At 40.1% G+C, this 16,605-nt stretch overlaps 1 protein-coding gene across 43 annotated transcripts in view; it reads left to right on the plus strand.

The window, feature by feature from the left end:
- Positions 1–16,605, plus strand: part of Abi3bp (ABI gene family, member 3 (NESH) binding protein) — a 212,335-nt gene that overhangs the window by 64,520 nt on the left and 131,210 nt on the right. For all 43 annotated transcript variants that reach the window (XM_006522277.3, XM_006522260.1, XM_006522254.2 and 40 more), the window contains exon 3: positions 14,559–14,627. In XM_006522277.3, the coding sequence (XP_006522340.1) occupies positions 14,559–14,627 (69 nt within the window). The remainder of the gene's footprint in view (positions 1–14,558; positions 14,628–16,605) is intronic.

Raw genomic sequence — 16,605 nt, forward strand, 5'->3', positions numbered from 1 at the left:
TTTGACTAGACAACAAGAAAAAAAAGTATGTGTTTCATCTATCATTACAATTTAGACTCATAGTGTCCCTTTCTTAATCTCTACGTAACTATGCATCTGCATATCATTTTGTGCGGAAGCGTCATAAAGGTTAAAATGGTGGAGGTTGTCACCACTTATTCTCCTGGAGGCAAACATCACAAGAAAGCGGTTGTGGACTTGCTGGTGAAAACAGTTAGAAGTGGAGCTTGGGTTGGAAGAAAACTGGTGGGAAGGAGGTAGGACCAACAACAGAAGGGAGGGATGCAGAGCAGCTGTGGAGACCAAGTGAAGCCCCCTTCCCTAATTGAACCCTTAGATAATTAGCAATAGGCAAACAGCTGTCAGCAATGAAAATGGGTGCTTACCAAACTCCCAAGAGACAGCTGTTGGGCTTAAGCAGTTTTCGAATTCTCTTCTAAGCAGTTCTCAACCTGCGTGTTTCGACCTCTTTCAGGGTTGAAGGACCCTTTACACGAGGGATGCATGTCAGATATTCTGCATGTCAACTAGATATTGACATTACAATTCATAACAATAGCAAAATTACAGTTTTAAGGTAGCAAGGAAATAATTTTATGGTAGTGGTCATTACTGCATGAGGAACTGTATTAAAGGGTCGAAGCATTAGGGATATTGACAATCACTGCTCTTATCCATAACGTTATCCATAAGGAAATCAAAGATTAACTTTATGTCTCAAGACTATGTAGCTAGTCAGTACAGGTCCAGAATGTGACTCCAGCAAACTGGCTGAGAACTCCGTGTTTTATGGCTGGCCACCACTTTAAAAGGAATCTTTTGGTCTACAATTGGAACTCCTAGTGGTTTGCTCCTGTAATATTCTATTAAATTCTTTTCTTTCTTTCTTTTTTTTTTTTTTTAAGAAGCTGAGCATCATTACTACCTAATTCTTAAATATGCGAATTTTGATGCGTAACAGCTGTGCCCCAAAGACTTGTGCTTTGCCACCACCACTGCCTTTATAATGATTGCCCACATGATCTGTGGTGGTGCCTCAACTCCACACGAGGCCAGGAAAGAAACCATTATGGCCCTCTCTGTGTATATCAAACAGACTTGAGTTTTCTTTTAGCATACCCCATGTGAACTGCTGTTACTAATGGCCTCATTTTACTATCTGTTCACCTGGCCTTGAACACTGGGGGAACAAGGGGTCCTTCTGTGTCAGCTTCCTGGGTAGCTGGTACAATTAACTACAGGCACCAAGAACTTGGGTACCCCTGGATTTAGCATCACTGTTAAGGTTAAGTGTGTGTGTGTGTGTGAGAGAGAGAGAGAGAGAGAGAGAGACCTGTCTCCCTTCATACTCCATCTAAATAAAGTCCTATGAGTTGAAGATCCTAAGGGCCTTGTATTTCTTTTCTCTTTCATGTTCTTTTGAACTTAGAAACATAACTAATGAGTGGAGAATGGTTGGAGACTCACAAAGTCTGAAAAAGCTGTGAGTACCCCTCAAGATAGATTTTTTTTTCTCTTTATCTAAAGGCACTTTCAGAGTTATTTTTTCTAGAAATAGATTTAGTATGAGGTAAGTATTTGGCTTTAAATCTTCAAAATAAATCCAAAATTTTTCATTAAAAAATTAGAAATCCTAGAGTCATTTGAGTTTCTTCCAAGACATAAAATTTAGCAGAATTGAAGTCAATTTTTAAAAAAGATATGTAAAGCTATTGGCAGATAAGATATCAACTTCTGAATAAATGAGTAAGTTCTTAATGCATACCATCTTTTAACCAGTTCACCATGAGTTTATTATCAGAAAGGCCTATTTTGAAAAGACAACTATTTCCCCATGTGGTGCTAAAGATAAATCTTTTTAATACTTTATTTTTTTTCTATTGGCTTTAACTGGACTTTATTCATCTGCCTGATCTCAGAAAGTAATACATCATCTCTAAGTCAATCTTTTCTTAGAAATTCGCTAAAAGCAAATTTGCATTAAAGTAAATTTAAAGTGCAGAATTTTATTTTTTAGTCATATTGTATAAGGTACTGTCATCAAAATCTAACTTTTATTATTTTTTTTAATTAGGTATTTTCCTCGTTTACATTTTCAATGCTATCCCAAAGGTCCCCCATACCCACCCCCCAACCCCCTACCTACCCACTCCCCCTTTTTGGCCCTGGCGTTCCCCTGTACTGGGGCATATAAAGTTTGCAAGTCCAATGGGCCTCTCTTTGCAGTGATGGCCGACTAGGCCATCTTTTGATATATATGCAGCTAGAGTCAAGAGCTCCGGGGTACTGGTTAGTTCATATTGTTGTTCCACCTATAGGGTTGCAGTTCCCTTTAGCTTCTTGGGTAAAAGTCCTGATCTTTCACCAGACCTTTCAAAAAGATAATATTAAAGAGTTCCAGAGTTCATGGGTAAATGTGTGTATGTGCCAGAATCGGTCCTAGTTCAAAAGTCAACCCGAGACAAACATTAAACCAGGTAGTAGACAACAGACACTCCATAGTATGCTTCTCTGTAAAGTGCATATAGAAGTCTAAGACATTAACCTTTACCTCCAATTTTTTATCTACAATAAGTTGTTAATATTCTTATGCATATCATTAACAAAATGAGCAGTATGCAGCTGTTGATCTAAAGCTGTGGTAGATATTGAAGTTAAAATTGTAATTAAAGAAGTATATCTTAAAATTTCTCATTTGACCTTTACCAAGTTTGCATTCCTGGATTTTTAAACCAACGATCATTTCCTAACTCTAACAGGCCGGAAAACGTAAGCAGGTCTGTTTAACAATCATAACAGCAAATTCCTTATCTAAATTAGGATTAACACAATTAGTTAATTGACAACAATTACAATGAATATGAAAAGACTTGTCAAGATTGGTGATTTTTTAAAAATATTTTTTATTACATATTTTCCTCAATTACATTTCCAATGCTATCCTAAAAGTCCCCCATACCAGCCCCCCCCCCACTTCCCTACCCACCCATTCCCATTTTCTTGGCCCTGGCGTTCCCCTGTACTGGGGCATATACAGTTTGCGTGTCCAATGGGCCTCTTTTTCCAGTGATGGCCGACTAGGCCATCTTTTGATACATATGCAGCTACAGTCAAGAGCTCTGGGGTACTGGTTAGTTCATATTGTTGTTCCACCTATAGGATTGCAGTTCCCTTTAGCTCCTTGGGTACTTTCTCTAGTTCCTCCATTGGGGGCCGTGTGACCCATCCAATAGCTGACTGTGAGCATCCACTTCTGTGTTTGCTAGGCCCCGGCATAGTCTCACAAGAGAGAGCTATATCTGGGTCCTTTCAGCAAAATTTTGCTAGTGTGTGCAATGGTGTCAGCATTTGGAAGCTGATTATGGGATGGATCCCTGCATATGGCAATCACTAGATGGTCTATCTTTTTGTCACAGCTCCAAATTTTGTCTCTGTAACTCCTTCCATGGGTGTTTTGTTCCCATTTCTAGGAAGGGGTAAAGTGTCCACACTTTAGTCTTCCTTCTTCTTGAATTTCATGCGTTTGGCAAGTTGTATCTTATATCTTGGGTATCCTAAGTTTCTGGGCTAATATCCACTTATCAGTGAGTACATATTGTGAGAGTTCCTTTGTGATTGGGTTACCTCACTCAGGATGATGCCCTCCAGGTCCATCCATTTGCCTAGGAATTTCATAAATTCATTTTTTTAATAGCTGAGTAGTATTCCATTGTGTAAATGTACCACATTTTCTGTATCCATTCCTCTGTTGAGGGGCATCTGGGTTCTTTCCAGCTTCTGGCTATTATAAACAAGGCTGCTATGAACATAGTGGAGCATGTGTCCTTCTTACCGGTTGGGACATCTTCTGGATATATGCCCAGGAGAGGTATTGTGGGATCCTCCGGTAGTACTATGTCCAATTTTCTGAGGAACCGCCAGACTGATTTCCAGAGTGGTTATACAAGCTTGCAATCCCACCAACAATGGAGGAGTGTTCCCCTTTCTCCACATCCTCGCCAGCATCTGCTGTCACCTGAGCTTTTGATCTTAGCCATTCTGTCTGGAGTGAAGTGGAATCTCAGGGTTGTTTTGATTTGCATTTCCCTGATGATTAAGGATGTTGAACATTTTTTCAGGTGTTTCTCTTCCATTCGGTATTCCTCAGGTGAGAATTCTTTGTTCAGCTCTGAGCCCCATTTTTTAATGGGGTTATTTGATTTTCTAGAGTCCACCTTCTTGAGTTCTTTATATATATTGGATATTAGTCCCCTATCCGATTTGGGATAGGTAAAGATCCTTTCCCAATCTGTTGGTGGCCTTTTTGTCTTATTGACGGTGTCTTTTGCCTTGCAGAAGCTTTGGAGTTTCATGAGGTCCCATTTGTCAATTCTCGATCTTACAGCACAAGCCATTGCTGTTCTATTCAGGAATTTTCCCCCTGTGCCCATATCTTCAAGGCTTTCCCCCACTTTCTCCTCTATAAGTTTCAGTGTCACTGGTTTTATGTGGAGTTCCTTAATCCACTTAGATTTGACCTTAGTACAGGAGATAGGAATGGATCAATTTGCATTCTTCTACATGATAACCGCCAGTTGTGCCAGCACCATTTGTTGAAAATGCTGTCTTTTTTCCACTGGATGGTTTTAGCTCCCTTGTAAAGATCAAGTGATCATAGGTGTGTGGATTCATCTCTGGGTCTTCAATTCTGTTCCATTGGTCTACTTGTCTGTCATTATACCAGTACGATGCAGTTTTGATCACAATTGCTCTGTAGTACAGTTTTAGGTCCGGCATGGTGATTCCACCAGAGGTTCTTTTATCCTTGAGAAGAGTTTTTGCTATCCTCGGTTTTTTGTTATTCCAGATGAATCTGCCAATTGCGCTTTCTAATTCGTTGAAGAATTGAGTTGGAATTTTGATGGGGATTGCATTGAATCTGTAGATTGCTTTTGGCAAGATAGCCATTTTTACAATGTTGATCCTGCCAATCCATGAGCATGGGAGATCTTTCCATCTTCTGAGATCTTTAATTTCTTTCTTTAGAGACTTGAAGTTCTTCTCATACAGATCTTTCACTTCCTTAGAGTCACGCCAAAAAACATTATGGACCATTCCTTTAAATTGTCCTCTTTTGTCATGGGGTAAAGGGATGTTTTGCTTTGGATGTTCTATTCCAGAATCCTTGCAAGAGTAGGGCTACTAAGAAGATGGTTTGAAATGGAAAGCTAGCTGATGACAAAGGTTAACCTGGAGTGGTCGGGGGGCCCAAGGGGGGCTGAGGGTTATACAGGGGCTGGAAATACAAGAAAATAATTAGATATTAGACTTTTCTTTGATTTAGGGATATTTGAAAACCAAGAACAGTAGTTTTAATGGCTTTCATAATTATCATGTTATTTCCCTTGGAATGGGTCACTTGCCCATTGAACTCAGTGTTCTTTGTCTCATGTGAGTCAGACCAAGTGTTGTGCTGTGAAAACCTTCATTTGGCTTTACTGTTTTGTTGTGGTCATATTGGGGTTTTTGTGCATGTATTCATCTGTGTTTCATTTTACCAGCCTAATGAGGCCTCCTGGAGGCAGAGCTGGGCCCCATCATTCAGCTGTGCTTGATAACTAGATTCGATGAATTTAAGCTATCCTCAGTTCTCCAAACAAGGCTCATTATCAACAAAGCAAAGCATCTCTCCTGGCCTGTGGTAGTAGTCTCTGAAGAAACAGTTTGAATTTAGGGGTTGATTCTACCATTTGCAGAAGCCTGGTTTGCCTGGCATGTCAAGATTTATACCTGTTTTCTGGTATTTTGTACGTGTCTCAACTTCTCAGGATCTCCCACTTTACTTGGAATGATACCTACTTAATCTATTTTCAAAGAAAAACTAGTGGTCTCCCCTGATTTTCACAGTCTGATCAGTAGGCCACAGCCAAAACTTCACTCTGCTACTGATGGTGCTCTGTGAGAAGGGGACTCAAGGGAAGCTGTTGGCTCTGAGCTCTCTATTGTGTCCACTCACCAAATGGAGTCCATAGTAGCTAGCTAGTCAGCATATGCTGGGATGGAAGTGTTCATTAGCCAATGATTTTTTTAATTTCCTCGAAGTCTTAGATAGAAGAGCTGGTCAATTGGTCCCCGGAGTTACCCTGTAGAACAGACGCTGTTAACAGCATCCTCTTTATTACAAGGAAGTCAGTGGATCCCTGGAGGTTTAGGAATATGCCAGCATCAGGCTGGCTCCAGATCTGGTTTGGTTTTAGTCACTGCAGCGCCATGCTTTTCAGCCCAGTGGGATACACATTTCTAGGTTCTTTTTAGCTCTATGAGAAAACTTTTAGGGAACTATTCTTGGCCCTGTATACTACCTGGTAATGCCCCACTAGAACATTTTAAAAGAGAGGGAAACAATATCCTGCTCTTTGAAGCCTGACTTTGGACACTACTAGTCTTTGAAAAACGTTTCCAAATGAAGTCCTGATCTTTCACCAGACCTTTCAAAAAGATAATATTAAAGGGTTCCAGAGTTCATGGGTAAATGTGTGTATGTGCCAGAATCGGTCCTATTTCAAAAGTCAGCCCCAGACAAACATTAAAGCAGGTAGTAGACAACAAACACTCCATAGTATGCTTCTCTGTAAAGTGCATATATAAGTACAGGCAAAGAGAATACTGTAGGCAAGAAAGCCATCACTTTAGTATGGCATATCCTAGTCAGAAACGATGTGTACTGGCCATTAGGACAAGGGTTAGAGAATTATGTTACTGAGTAGTTATGATATCAGGAAGAGAAACAGTGGGTAAGTGAAGGAGGATTAGTTTTTGACAGTAGATGGATGAGACAGACCAGGCTCTGTGCCAAATCATAGGAAACAAGAGTAACCTGGGACAGAGGCACACCCACTGTGCAAGGACAGGCACCAGAGGGTCAAATCAGTGCTGGCTTCATGAACAGGTGACAAGTGCCCTTGGAGGACCTAGTGTTCAGAGCTAAATGAGTCATTGCCAGCCTTCTCAATCCATAGCTTTCTTTCCATTTCATTTAGTAAGTGACATCCTATGGGGACAGGTTGGGGCATAGAAGCCTGAACTTCTGTGCTTTGGTCTTCCACACACCCCTCACCGTCTCAGTTCAGTTCTCAACTGTTTTGTCTTGCATGTCTCCATTCACTGTGTCCAGCATGGCTTGGTCCTAGAAATCTGACCTAGGCAACAAGGAACTGAAATTACAGACAGACACACAGATACACAGACACACACACTGACAGACACACACCAAGAGTGCTGGGCTGGAAAGGTACCTGCTAAACAACTGGGAACCTTGGCATATTTATTATACACAAGCTAGTTTTGGTAGGAGGTCTCTGCAGGGGAGCAGTCTTGGGTTGTAGTCATTCTTGAAGAGAAAGCTTCAATTGCTGATTTTTATACACACTGCCAACATTCATACGCCCAACCAGAGGGAGGAATTGAGCCTGACCTGAGGAGGACTTTGGCAGTTTCCAAGGGTCTGAGACATTTGGGTCCTTGACATGGCTGTGCCCTTGTCAATGATACACAGCCACTCAATAATTTGTCTACTCCCCACACATTCATGCAGAGCCTCTACCCCTCTCTACATATGCTGTCTGATTGGCTGTTGATGTCTCACTCAGAATCAACAACTTGAGTGTGCTTCTATCTCCAGCAGACCCTTAGGCATGAACTCAGGAAGAGCTAGAGTATGTACACACACACTATGGTACCATATGGTCAGACGTGGTAGCAGTTGTGCTTGCTCTAGCTGGAGGTATCACTCTACATTCCTCAGGTTATGTGGATGAAGCAAATGTCATTCCAATCCTAATCCATATATGAATGTCCTACCACAGAGACTGCAATCACGGAGGCGTATAGGTTGGAAGACAGATCTATAGGAAAGACAGCTTGAGTTTAATGTACCGAGGGTTCAGATAGGGAGATAAGAATCTTTGATACCGGGGTGTCACTAATGGGACACATTTTTGTCTTAGCCTGTTTTCTGTTGTTATAACAGACTAGCTAAGACTATGAATTTATTAAAATGAGATTTATCTTTGCTCATGGATCTGTAGGCTATAAAGTCCAGGACTAGACAGATGAATCTAGAAAAGTCCTTGTGCTGTACCATAACATGGAAATGGTGTCATGTGGTTGGCACATATGTGCAGACTGCAAGCTGGCAAATGTACAAGAGAGGGCATAGAGAGTGTACATGAGAGAGTAAGGGACCGTACTGGGCTTGATTATAATGACCTGCTAGGGTTCCCAATGGGCTCTTCCTCTCATATACATATCTCATATAGGAGTTGAGCCTTGTAGTGAAGCAGAGCAAAGTTCAAAGTTGTTGGGAGTCATAGGTAAGGTAGGGTGTGGTTAAGGAGAGTGGAGCCCAACTCCAGAGTATCACTTGAAATGGCAAATAAACACCATGGCAGGTCAAGACGAAGATAGGGAAAGAAAAGAGAAGTGTTTTTTTGTTTTTTTTTTTTAATGTCCTTAATAATTCTTTCTCCCTGCTTTTTAGGAAAGGTTTTTCTGTTTGTTTTTTTACATTGGGTTCAGAATTAACATAGAAAGTTCTGGGTGAAATATGTCTTTAATAGGATTGCCTTCCCAAATCTCATCAAATTCAAAGCAGAACCCCAAGCGAAACTCCAGAGATGTCTCCTTCAATGGGATGGAGTTTTGAAATGGCGTCGTTTTGGAGACACCACGAAAGTCTTCTCTTCCAGACGTGTTAGTAGACTGTGAGGAATAAGTGAGTACAGCAGAGCTCTGAGAACATTTGCTTCAGAAAGAAAAGCCCTCTGGTTTGGATCTTCACGCCCTCAGAGCTGAGTTTCCTTTCCACGTTTCGAGACCCCGCCCATTTCACTCTATGGAGAGCAGGGGCTGCTTCCCACTGGTGTCAATCCAGAAGACTCATCCAATGGCACACACTGACCGAGCTTTAAGCTCCCTCAGATGAGGTCTGTGACCACCTTCAGTGGCAGATATCTAAGTCCTTCTCGCATTGCCGGTGGCTCTATGATAGAGCTGGCTACACTTCTGTAGATCTTTTATACTTTGTAGTGATTCCAGTCCTGGAGACGAAAGACGCCAGGATTCTCATTGAACTGAGGGGCATTGAGGGGCATTGCAGTGTGTTCTGTCAGACTGGGCTCAAGTTCACCATTTAAGTGATTTTGTAATATTTGACTGAAATACTTACCAAACAGTACAGGGTTTGCTTTCAAATTGTCTCCAGTTACTTTTTTTAGGCAGAAAAGTAGAAGGTTTATTGATCCACACTAAAACACATGCCTGCCATAGATAATTTTGTTAAGTAAAAGAATCAGTCCTGTAAATAGATTTATGAATTCTCTGCTTAAAAGGTATGAGGTTTCAAAAAGGCTGCTTTGCGTTTATGGACTATGGTGGTCCCCAGTCCCTAACGGTTTTCTCCATTCTTCCTGCAAAGTTCCATTTACTCCCTCTTTCAGAATGTGTTAATTAAATAATTGCTGCTTTTCAAGATGAAAGATACGTAAGTAAATAAAGCCCGAACTCAAAGTGTGGCCAGGTCTAGCCTGAGCTCATTTCACCAAGTCCTTCTAGAGAGACTTGGGAATATTCTAAAGGTGGGCTCACTTAGTTTCTGATAATGATAGTTGTATAGATATTGTTTTTCAGCACCACTAACAGAAAGCTAGTAGTCTAAATGACTTATTAAATTTAGTAAATTATATCCATAATTTAGCACTGTGCTAACTTCACAGTGTTTACTAACACATTTGTTTGGCATTCTCTCTGGACTCTTGACTACCATGGGACTTTGCCACTGGATAACTGAGAGTTGGATCAAGTGAACAGCAAGTACCCTCAAAAGTCTAGAACAATGTCCCATAGATGTTTTTCCCAGATAGAACTTCCACTCCTTCCTGAAATGGGCCTGAAATCTTGCCAATTGTGTTTTCTGGACCCGTGGATATGGTCTTACAAATAAACCTTATGTTTGTTCACTGTAATAAACTATGCCTAATTAGATTGTACCACCAGCTTGTTTGACAATATATTTTGAAGACTTTTTACAGTGGTATCTATGAATGATTCTGGTATGTAATTTTGGGGGGTGGAGTGGATTTGTAATTTAGAATCTGCGATTGTTGTTTTTATTCATTATTTAATTATTCTCCTTCCATGTAATCTATCCTCCAACCCTATAGAACACATATATTCAAAAAAATTGATAATATTGCTAACATAATTAGTACATTACAAATTAGTAACTAGCATATCATCTGAATAATGAGAAAGAAATTTAACCACCATGGCATGCTCTGTGAAACTAGCCACTGTGATCGTCTCCACTTAGCAATGGGAGAAAATAAAAATTGCCAGTGACATCTCTGCCTTACCCCACTAATAGCCAAGCAGCATAGAACACCAGCCTCAGAGAGAGAGAACTGCAGTCCAACATAAAACCAAGTCATTAGAATAAGGCAGAGGAGAGAAAGAGAGGGTGAGAAAAAGGCAGGTAGAGGGGAAGGAAGAGACGAGACATAATGAATGAATGAATGAATGAATGAATGAATATGTATAAGCTCTTTATGTGATTTTTTGGTAGGGTTACCCTGGCTTACTTAATCTTTGCATAGACATTTACATGGTAGAAGCTTTATACAACAGAAATGCATACCATTGTGACATTCTGAGCAGTTTTCCTTGCAAGACTGGGGTCTTCTAATAGAAGCAGATCTGAAATTTGAGAGTTAAATTTTTATTTTTTTAAGAGTTAGAATTTTAAAGGGGGAAATTATAGTAGGAGTATATCCTTGAGTAAAAAAAAAATGTGTGTAAATGACTTTAATGTTAAATTTTAGTAAAAAGTAAGCTCTCTTATTCCCTACCCTAGGGCACTTAAAATACTAAGCAAATTAAATTTAACTGGGCTGTATCAGTGTGCAGGATTAGCCACCAGAATTACAAATTTAACTGCATCCTCTGTAAATTTTCTTGCACTGAGATTTTAATTGCATATGTTCCCTAAATAATGAAATAATTACCTTTGGCAGAATGTCTGCTAAGACCAATGTGTAAATAGTCTCAGTCTGCTACAAATCCAAAAGAAATTCAGAGTGCCGAATGGAATAGAAATATTGACTTTAGTTGCGCTATCTTCCCATTAAAAGAGAATGAACATTGCTGAAATATTGGAGGTTGGGAGTATTTAAGGTGTGGCAGGGGTGAATACACACGCCCAGGGTGTCACTTCTCTTCCAGGTTCTGACACACTGCCACGGACTATATAAAACGACTGGGAACACAAACAGTTTTTAAATTGTTCCCATGCCCATGTTGGGTCCTGGGCACTGTCTTTGGCATCTGTATTGCTCTAGTATTGCAAATCCTTTTCAAAAGGCCACTAAACCATAATTAAATTAGTCTGTCTTAAGGAAGTAATTAAAAGTTAGCTCTAAGGAACTCCACCACAATGAGCAATCTAGTAAAACTCATGACTGACCCTTGTTTTCTAGAAGTGCATTTTTGAGACTTATTAAAAGGGCATTTTGAAGACTAGATTAAGATATTTACATAATTGTAGGGCCACCTACAAAACTAACATTGAGAGCCATTGTTCCAAAAAACAGGGTTCATTATCATTAAAGAGTAAACCTCTTCTACCTGAAGTCTCTATCATGATTTTGTCACGTTACTTACTAATTAATGCCATTTTAAAGACTGGAAACCAAATTATAGCACTTGGACCTTTGACCTTCGTAGTGACAATGCCCATTTTGAGTTCGAATGCAAGATCCTTGAACTCTCAACAGCAGCACTGGAAGCGCACAAAGAGCATCTTGTAGTTCCTGCATGCAGAGGGATGCCTAAGCAAGAGTTGTGGAAAGGCCACACAGTGTGTCCCAACTTTCATCTCACCTTTGACCCAGGAATGCATATTGGCTGGGTGTTGTTCTTAACCTAGGAGTGAGGAAGAACTGAAAGGGAATTGTCCCATCTTTCCCACTTCTCCCAGGTTGGCTAGCACAGGCAAAATGAGCACAAAGGGCTTTCTTGATGCTTGAGTTTCTTTAAGCATCACCCCCTTGTTTCTTACTGAAGCAAGTTCTTGGCAATGTGGCCTGCAGGGGCTGCCAGTGACTCCCTCCACTCCCTGTTAGCCAGTGATAGGGTGTGTTCGTCCTTTTTACTGCATTGTGTGGTATATGTCCACATGTGTGCACACATACTGGCCTGTGCATGCTCATGTGAAAGCCAGAACTCTAGTTCTAGTATCTTCTACTACTTTCCCCCTTGGTTTTTGAGGCAGGGTCTCGCTGAACCTGGATCTTGCTGCACTTGGAATGTTTTATGTGAAGAGGGAGGCAGAATCCAGGACAAATGGTATATTTGGCTCCATTTGCTCTCATGCCTGCTCCATTGTCCCGTGAGGCTTAACTTTACAAAATTAAAGTTCAAAGATCAAAGTGAGAACAATCGCAGTGGGTTGGCGGGATGACTCAGAGAGTTAATGTGATTTTCCTCATCCCTGGGACCTGTTGGTATCTGGAACTCACACAGTGGAAAGAACTGACTTCCACAAGTTCTCCTCTGACCTCCACACCCCCCCCCAACACACACACGTAAACAAGAGATTAAAAAAAATAAAGGAATTTCAAGATGCTGTAGGGCCTGAATCTAAACATGGGGTTCCTGTGAAGGGAACAACTGTATATGTTGCACATCTGTGAAGCTGACCTTGTTTCAGTGAGCTCACTATTACACAACGTAATTTCCCAGGATATGTAAGATTAGTGTGACATGTCATTAGTTTATAGAGTTATTAACACAGTTTTCTGTATACAGAAAGCATTTATTATATAGTGGTTTATTAATATCTGTATTGTTCTACATCCTTAATAAGCTCACCCAATGGTGACTGTGTTCCTGTTGCTAAATTTGGGTTGAGAACTCCTATGAGAGTTTCAAAGAAGCAAGAGACTCTTTCAAACCTGTGAGGCTTTGAAGAGCTTGAACAGCTTATCTGTGTGTTGGTCACGAGCAACTGGGCAATAGAACCTGAGGTGAGTTCCAGGAGTTTCTTGGGTTGCTTTCCTCAGTGGCTAATATAAGCAGATTATACATAGCAAATGCTAAGATGCCAGTCAGTCTCCAACTACAAATGAAGTTGGCTTCATGCAGTCTTGGGAAAGAAGGCCTCTTCAGATCCACAAAAGGTAAATGTAAACTCACATTAAAAACAAAACAAATGATAAATCAAAGTCTCAGGTCTTGAAGTTCTTCAAGAAACCTTGGGGTAATAACTCATCAACCAGTTAGTCCAATGGACTTGCTCAAAGGATGCTATTTTATAGGTCTGGGATGTATCTCATTTGTTTGTTTATGTATGTTTTACCAATCAGTTATCCTTAGTATATTAGTTTTAAAAAGGCTATTTCATAAATATTCAGTCCTTATTAAATACACATATATATTTTAGCTTTAACATCACTTCTCAGCCTTTTAGCTGAGATGTATGTAATGGGGTTTAATATAATTTTACTTAAGACCTAAATATTTTTTAAGGATTATCTCTTATACATCAATGATAAAGTTGAGTGGGTGGCCCAATACTCATGCATTATAGGGCAGTAAAACAGGGCTCAGAGGAATGGACTGAATCCAGGAGATGTTAGGGGAAGAAACAGGAACTAAATATTATTAAAATAAATTGTATCTATGCTTGAAAATTTCAAAGAGTTAATAAATATGTTAAAAATCCTATCTGGCTGGTGCAATGACTCCGAGGTTAAGAGCATTTGCTGTTGTCTTGCGGAATCCCAGGGTTTGGCTCCCAGCTCCTATGTGGTGGCTCACAACCATCTATAATTATAGTTTCTGGAGACCTGATGCCCTCTTTTGGCCTTAGAGGGCCCTAGAAAAGCATGTCTTGCAGGTATGTGTGTAATGAGTGTGCTGGGTATACTATACAATTTAGAAAGGCTTTCAAGAGAGCAGCAGTGGAGGACTTGGTAGGATTGGCAGTGAATGTAGAGATGAGTCACAAAGGCTGGGAAGTTATGGTTTTATTTCAGTTTCGATTCTTACAGTTGTTTTCACCTTTAGTTCTGGATAAATGCATATAATGTACTTGATAGTGAAAGTGTCAAACTTTAAGCAAAGCTGCATAGCTTCAGAATGGACATTCTAATTGTATAGACATTCATTGAGATGCATGGCATTTGTGACCTGGCAGGTATTAATCTAGCTGTGTGATGATTTTATTTGTGGATTAATAAGAACAAGGCAAGTTTACTTTAAAAAGAAAGGTTTGTGTATTGTTTTCTTTTTAAAGACCTCTTCCCCACCCATGCCCTTTTGGATTAGAAAATATGGGTCTAATTTTCATTTCTAGAACTTAATGGGCTTTTAAGGAAGTATTCATTTTCCAGTTCTTGAACCTTCTTGTTCTCTGGTACCAGGGTCAGAGTGAGTTTGACACCAGGAAATGTTCTTTTAGGAGTGTGCTACCTCTCACGCTCTCTCTGAAAGAGTTTTGCTGAAAGATAATGTTGTTGTTTCAGATGCAGAGCCGAAGTATCTGATAGTCGTACGACCTGCTCCTCCTCCCAGCCAGAAGAAGTCATGTTCAGGTACTGTACTTGCACTGGCTTCTCTTGTAGTTAACTTTGCACCATGCAACTTTGCCTTCTGTTACACACCAGGAAGGAAATGCCTTGGGAATGTCTCAGCTGTGTAGGTGAAGATGGTGTCAATCCTGAGTCCACAGCTTACCCTGTGGGAGGAGTCACATAGCCTAGCCTTAGAGACCTCTCTCAGCACAGGTTGGCACTGCCATTTCTTGAGACTGTTTAAGCTGAGGTTTAGACAGTTAACATATCTTCTCCACCCTGGTTATTGGGTAAGTGAGTTAACACAGCTCCAGGCCCGTGGTCATTTGTCATTTTGGATTAGTTCCTACCAGCTTGTTTCTATTCTGTAAGAGTAACTTCTTACCTTCTTGTGGCCTTTCATATTTTTAAGAACAAAACTTGATGATCTAACCTGGGCTTAAGGAAACCATTTGTGTTGGAAAAGGATAACTCATTTCTGTATATACTGACAAAATTGGAACTTTGGTTTTATTTACTCTGTGCCTCTCCCGTCTGTATGTCTCTCAGATCAGGAAGGGTGAAGACAGAAAATAGATAGCAAATGTAAGAATAAGTGTAAAACTTCTGAGTTACTGTGACACTGTTGTCAAGACAGGAGCAGAAATCATTTTGAAAACATACCTCTTGACACAGCTGTCAGAGATTACCCTCCAGGATGCCTGTGGGGGATTATGTTGATTAGATTAATTGAAATGGAAAGACCTCTCCTAACAGTGGGCAATACAGTTCCCTGAGCTTAGGTCCTGAACCTAATAAAAAGGAGAAAAATCTCTGTGTACAGGAATTCATTCTCTCTTCTTCTTAGTCTTGGTTGTGCCCCTACCAACTATTTTAAGCTCCTGCCATCTTTGATGCTACCATAGCATATGCTGCTATGCTATGATGGAATTGCCCTTGAGTTGTGAGCCAATGTAAGCTCCTTTAAGTTGCCTTTGCTAGGGTATTTAATCATAGCAATAGAGGAGCAACCTCTAAAGAACAAAGACTGAAAGCTTGCAATATTCGACTAGTCTGACTTCATCAGAGCATTGCTGTGAAGGAAAACATGTAAAGGTTGTGCATGGGACATCTTCTTTCTACCTTTGTTTCATTGACCACGAGGTTTTGCTTTGCTTTTTCGGGTATGAACTCTTTCCCACACAGTCATTCCCTAATCACTTCTGTCTTCTGACAGAACCCTGGATGCCATGCAGAAGAGCATCTTTGTGGATGCTTGTTCTGCTTACCTGGAGGAATAAAGATGGAAGGCCCAGCATTAGACTCTTCAACCACACCAAGCATAGGAACCTTGGCTACTCTGAATTTATACTCAATATACCAGCACGGGCTGGTCACCAGAAATTCTAACACCTTCTACTCCCTTTGCTTGACTTTATTATTTCCTTTACAAGTAACACTGGATGATTATGCATTTGGATCTGTCTGTCTGTCTGTCTATCTATCTATCTATCTATCTATCTAAATGATGTCTAAAGTATTTATGGATATCACAGTCAATTAACTGGCTGCACTCTTTTCTATAAACCACCATCTCTCATGAAGATGGTGACATGGTCTACAGGTGACTGCCAAGGAGGAGATATGAGAATCTTGATTGAAGGTAAGGAAACAAACATGAGGAGATTATACTATGCTTCCAGTTTCTAAGTTGACTGTCGTGAGTGTAATACAACAACATTATTTTATGAACAGTAAGAGCCAGAAAAGTTGCAAGGGTGTCCCAAGTTACATAGAATGCAAGGATAAAACTCATATCTAGGTTTCCTTGACTGCTTTCTAAGTTTCTTTGAAGGGTATCCTTGGCTCAGTTCACAGTATATAAAGAGAAAAAAATATATATATATACACACACATATATATGTATATACTATGTAAATACATATAAATATATATACATTAGTATGTATATACATATACACTTGCATATAAAAATAAACATATATGCATATGACATATA

The sequence above is a fragment of the Mus musculus genome, chromosome 16, assembly GCF_000001635.26.
Source record: "Mus musculus strain C57BL/6J chromosome 16, GRCm38.p6 C57BL/6J".
Lineage (NCBI taxonomy): Eukaryota > Metazoa > Chordata > Mammalia > Rodentia > Muridae > Mus > Mus musculus.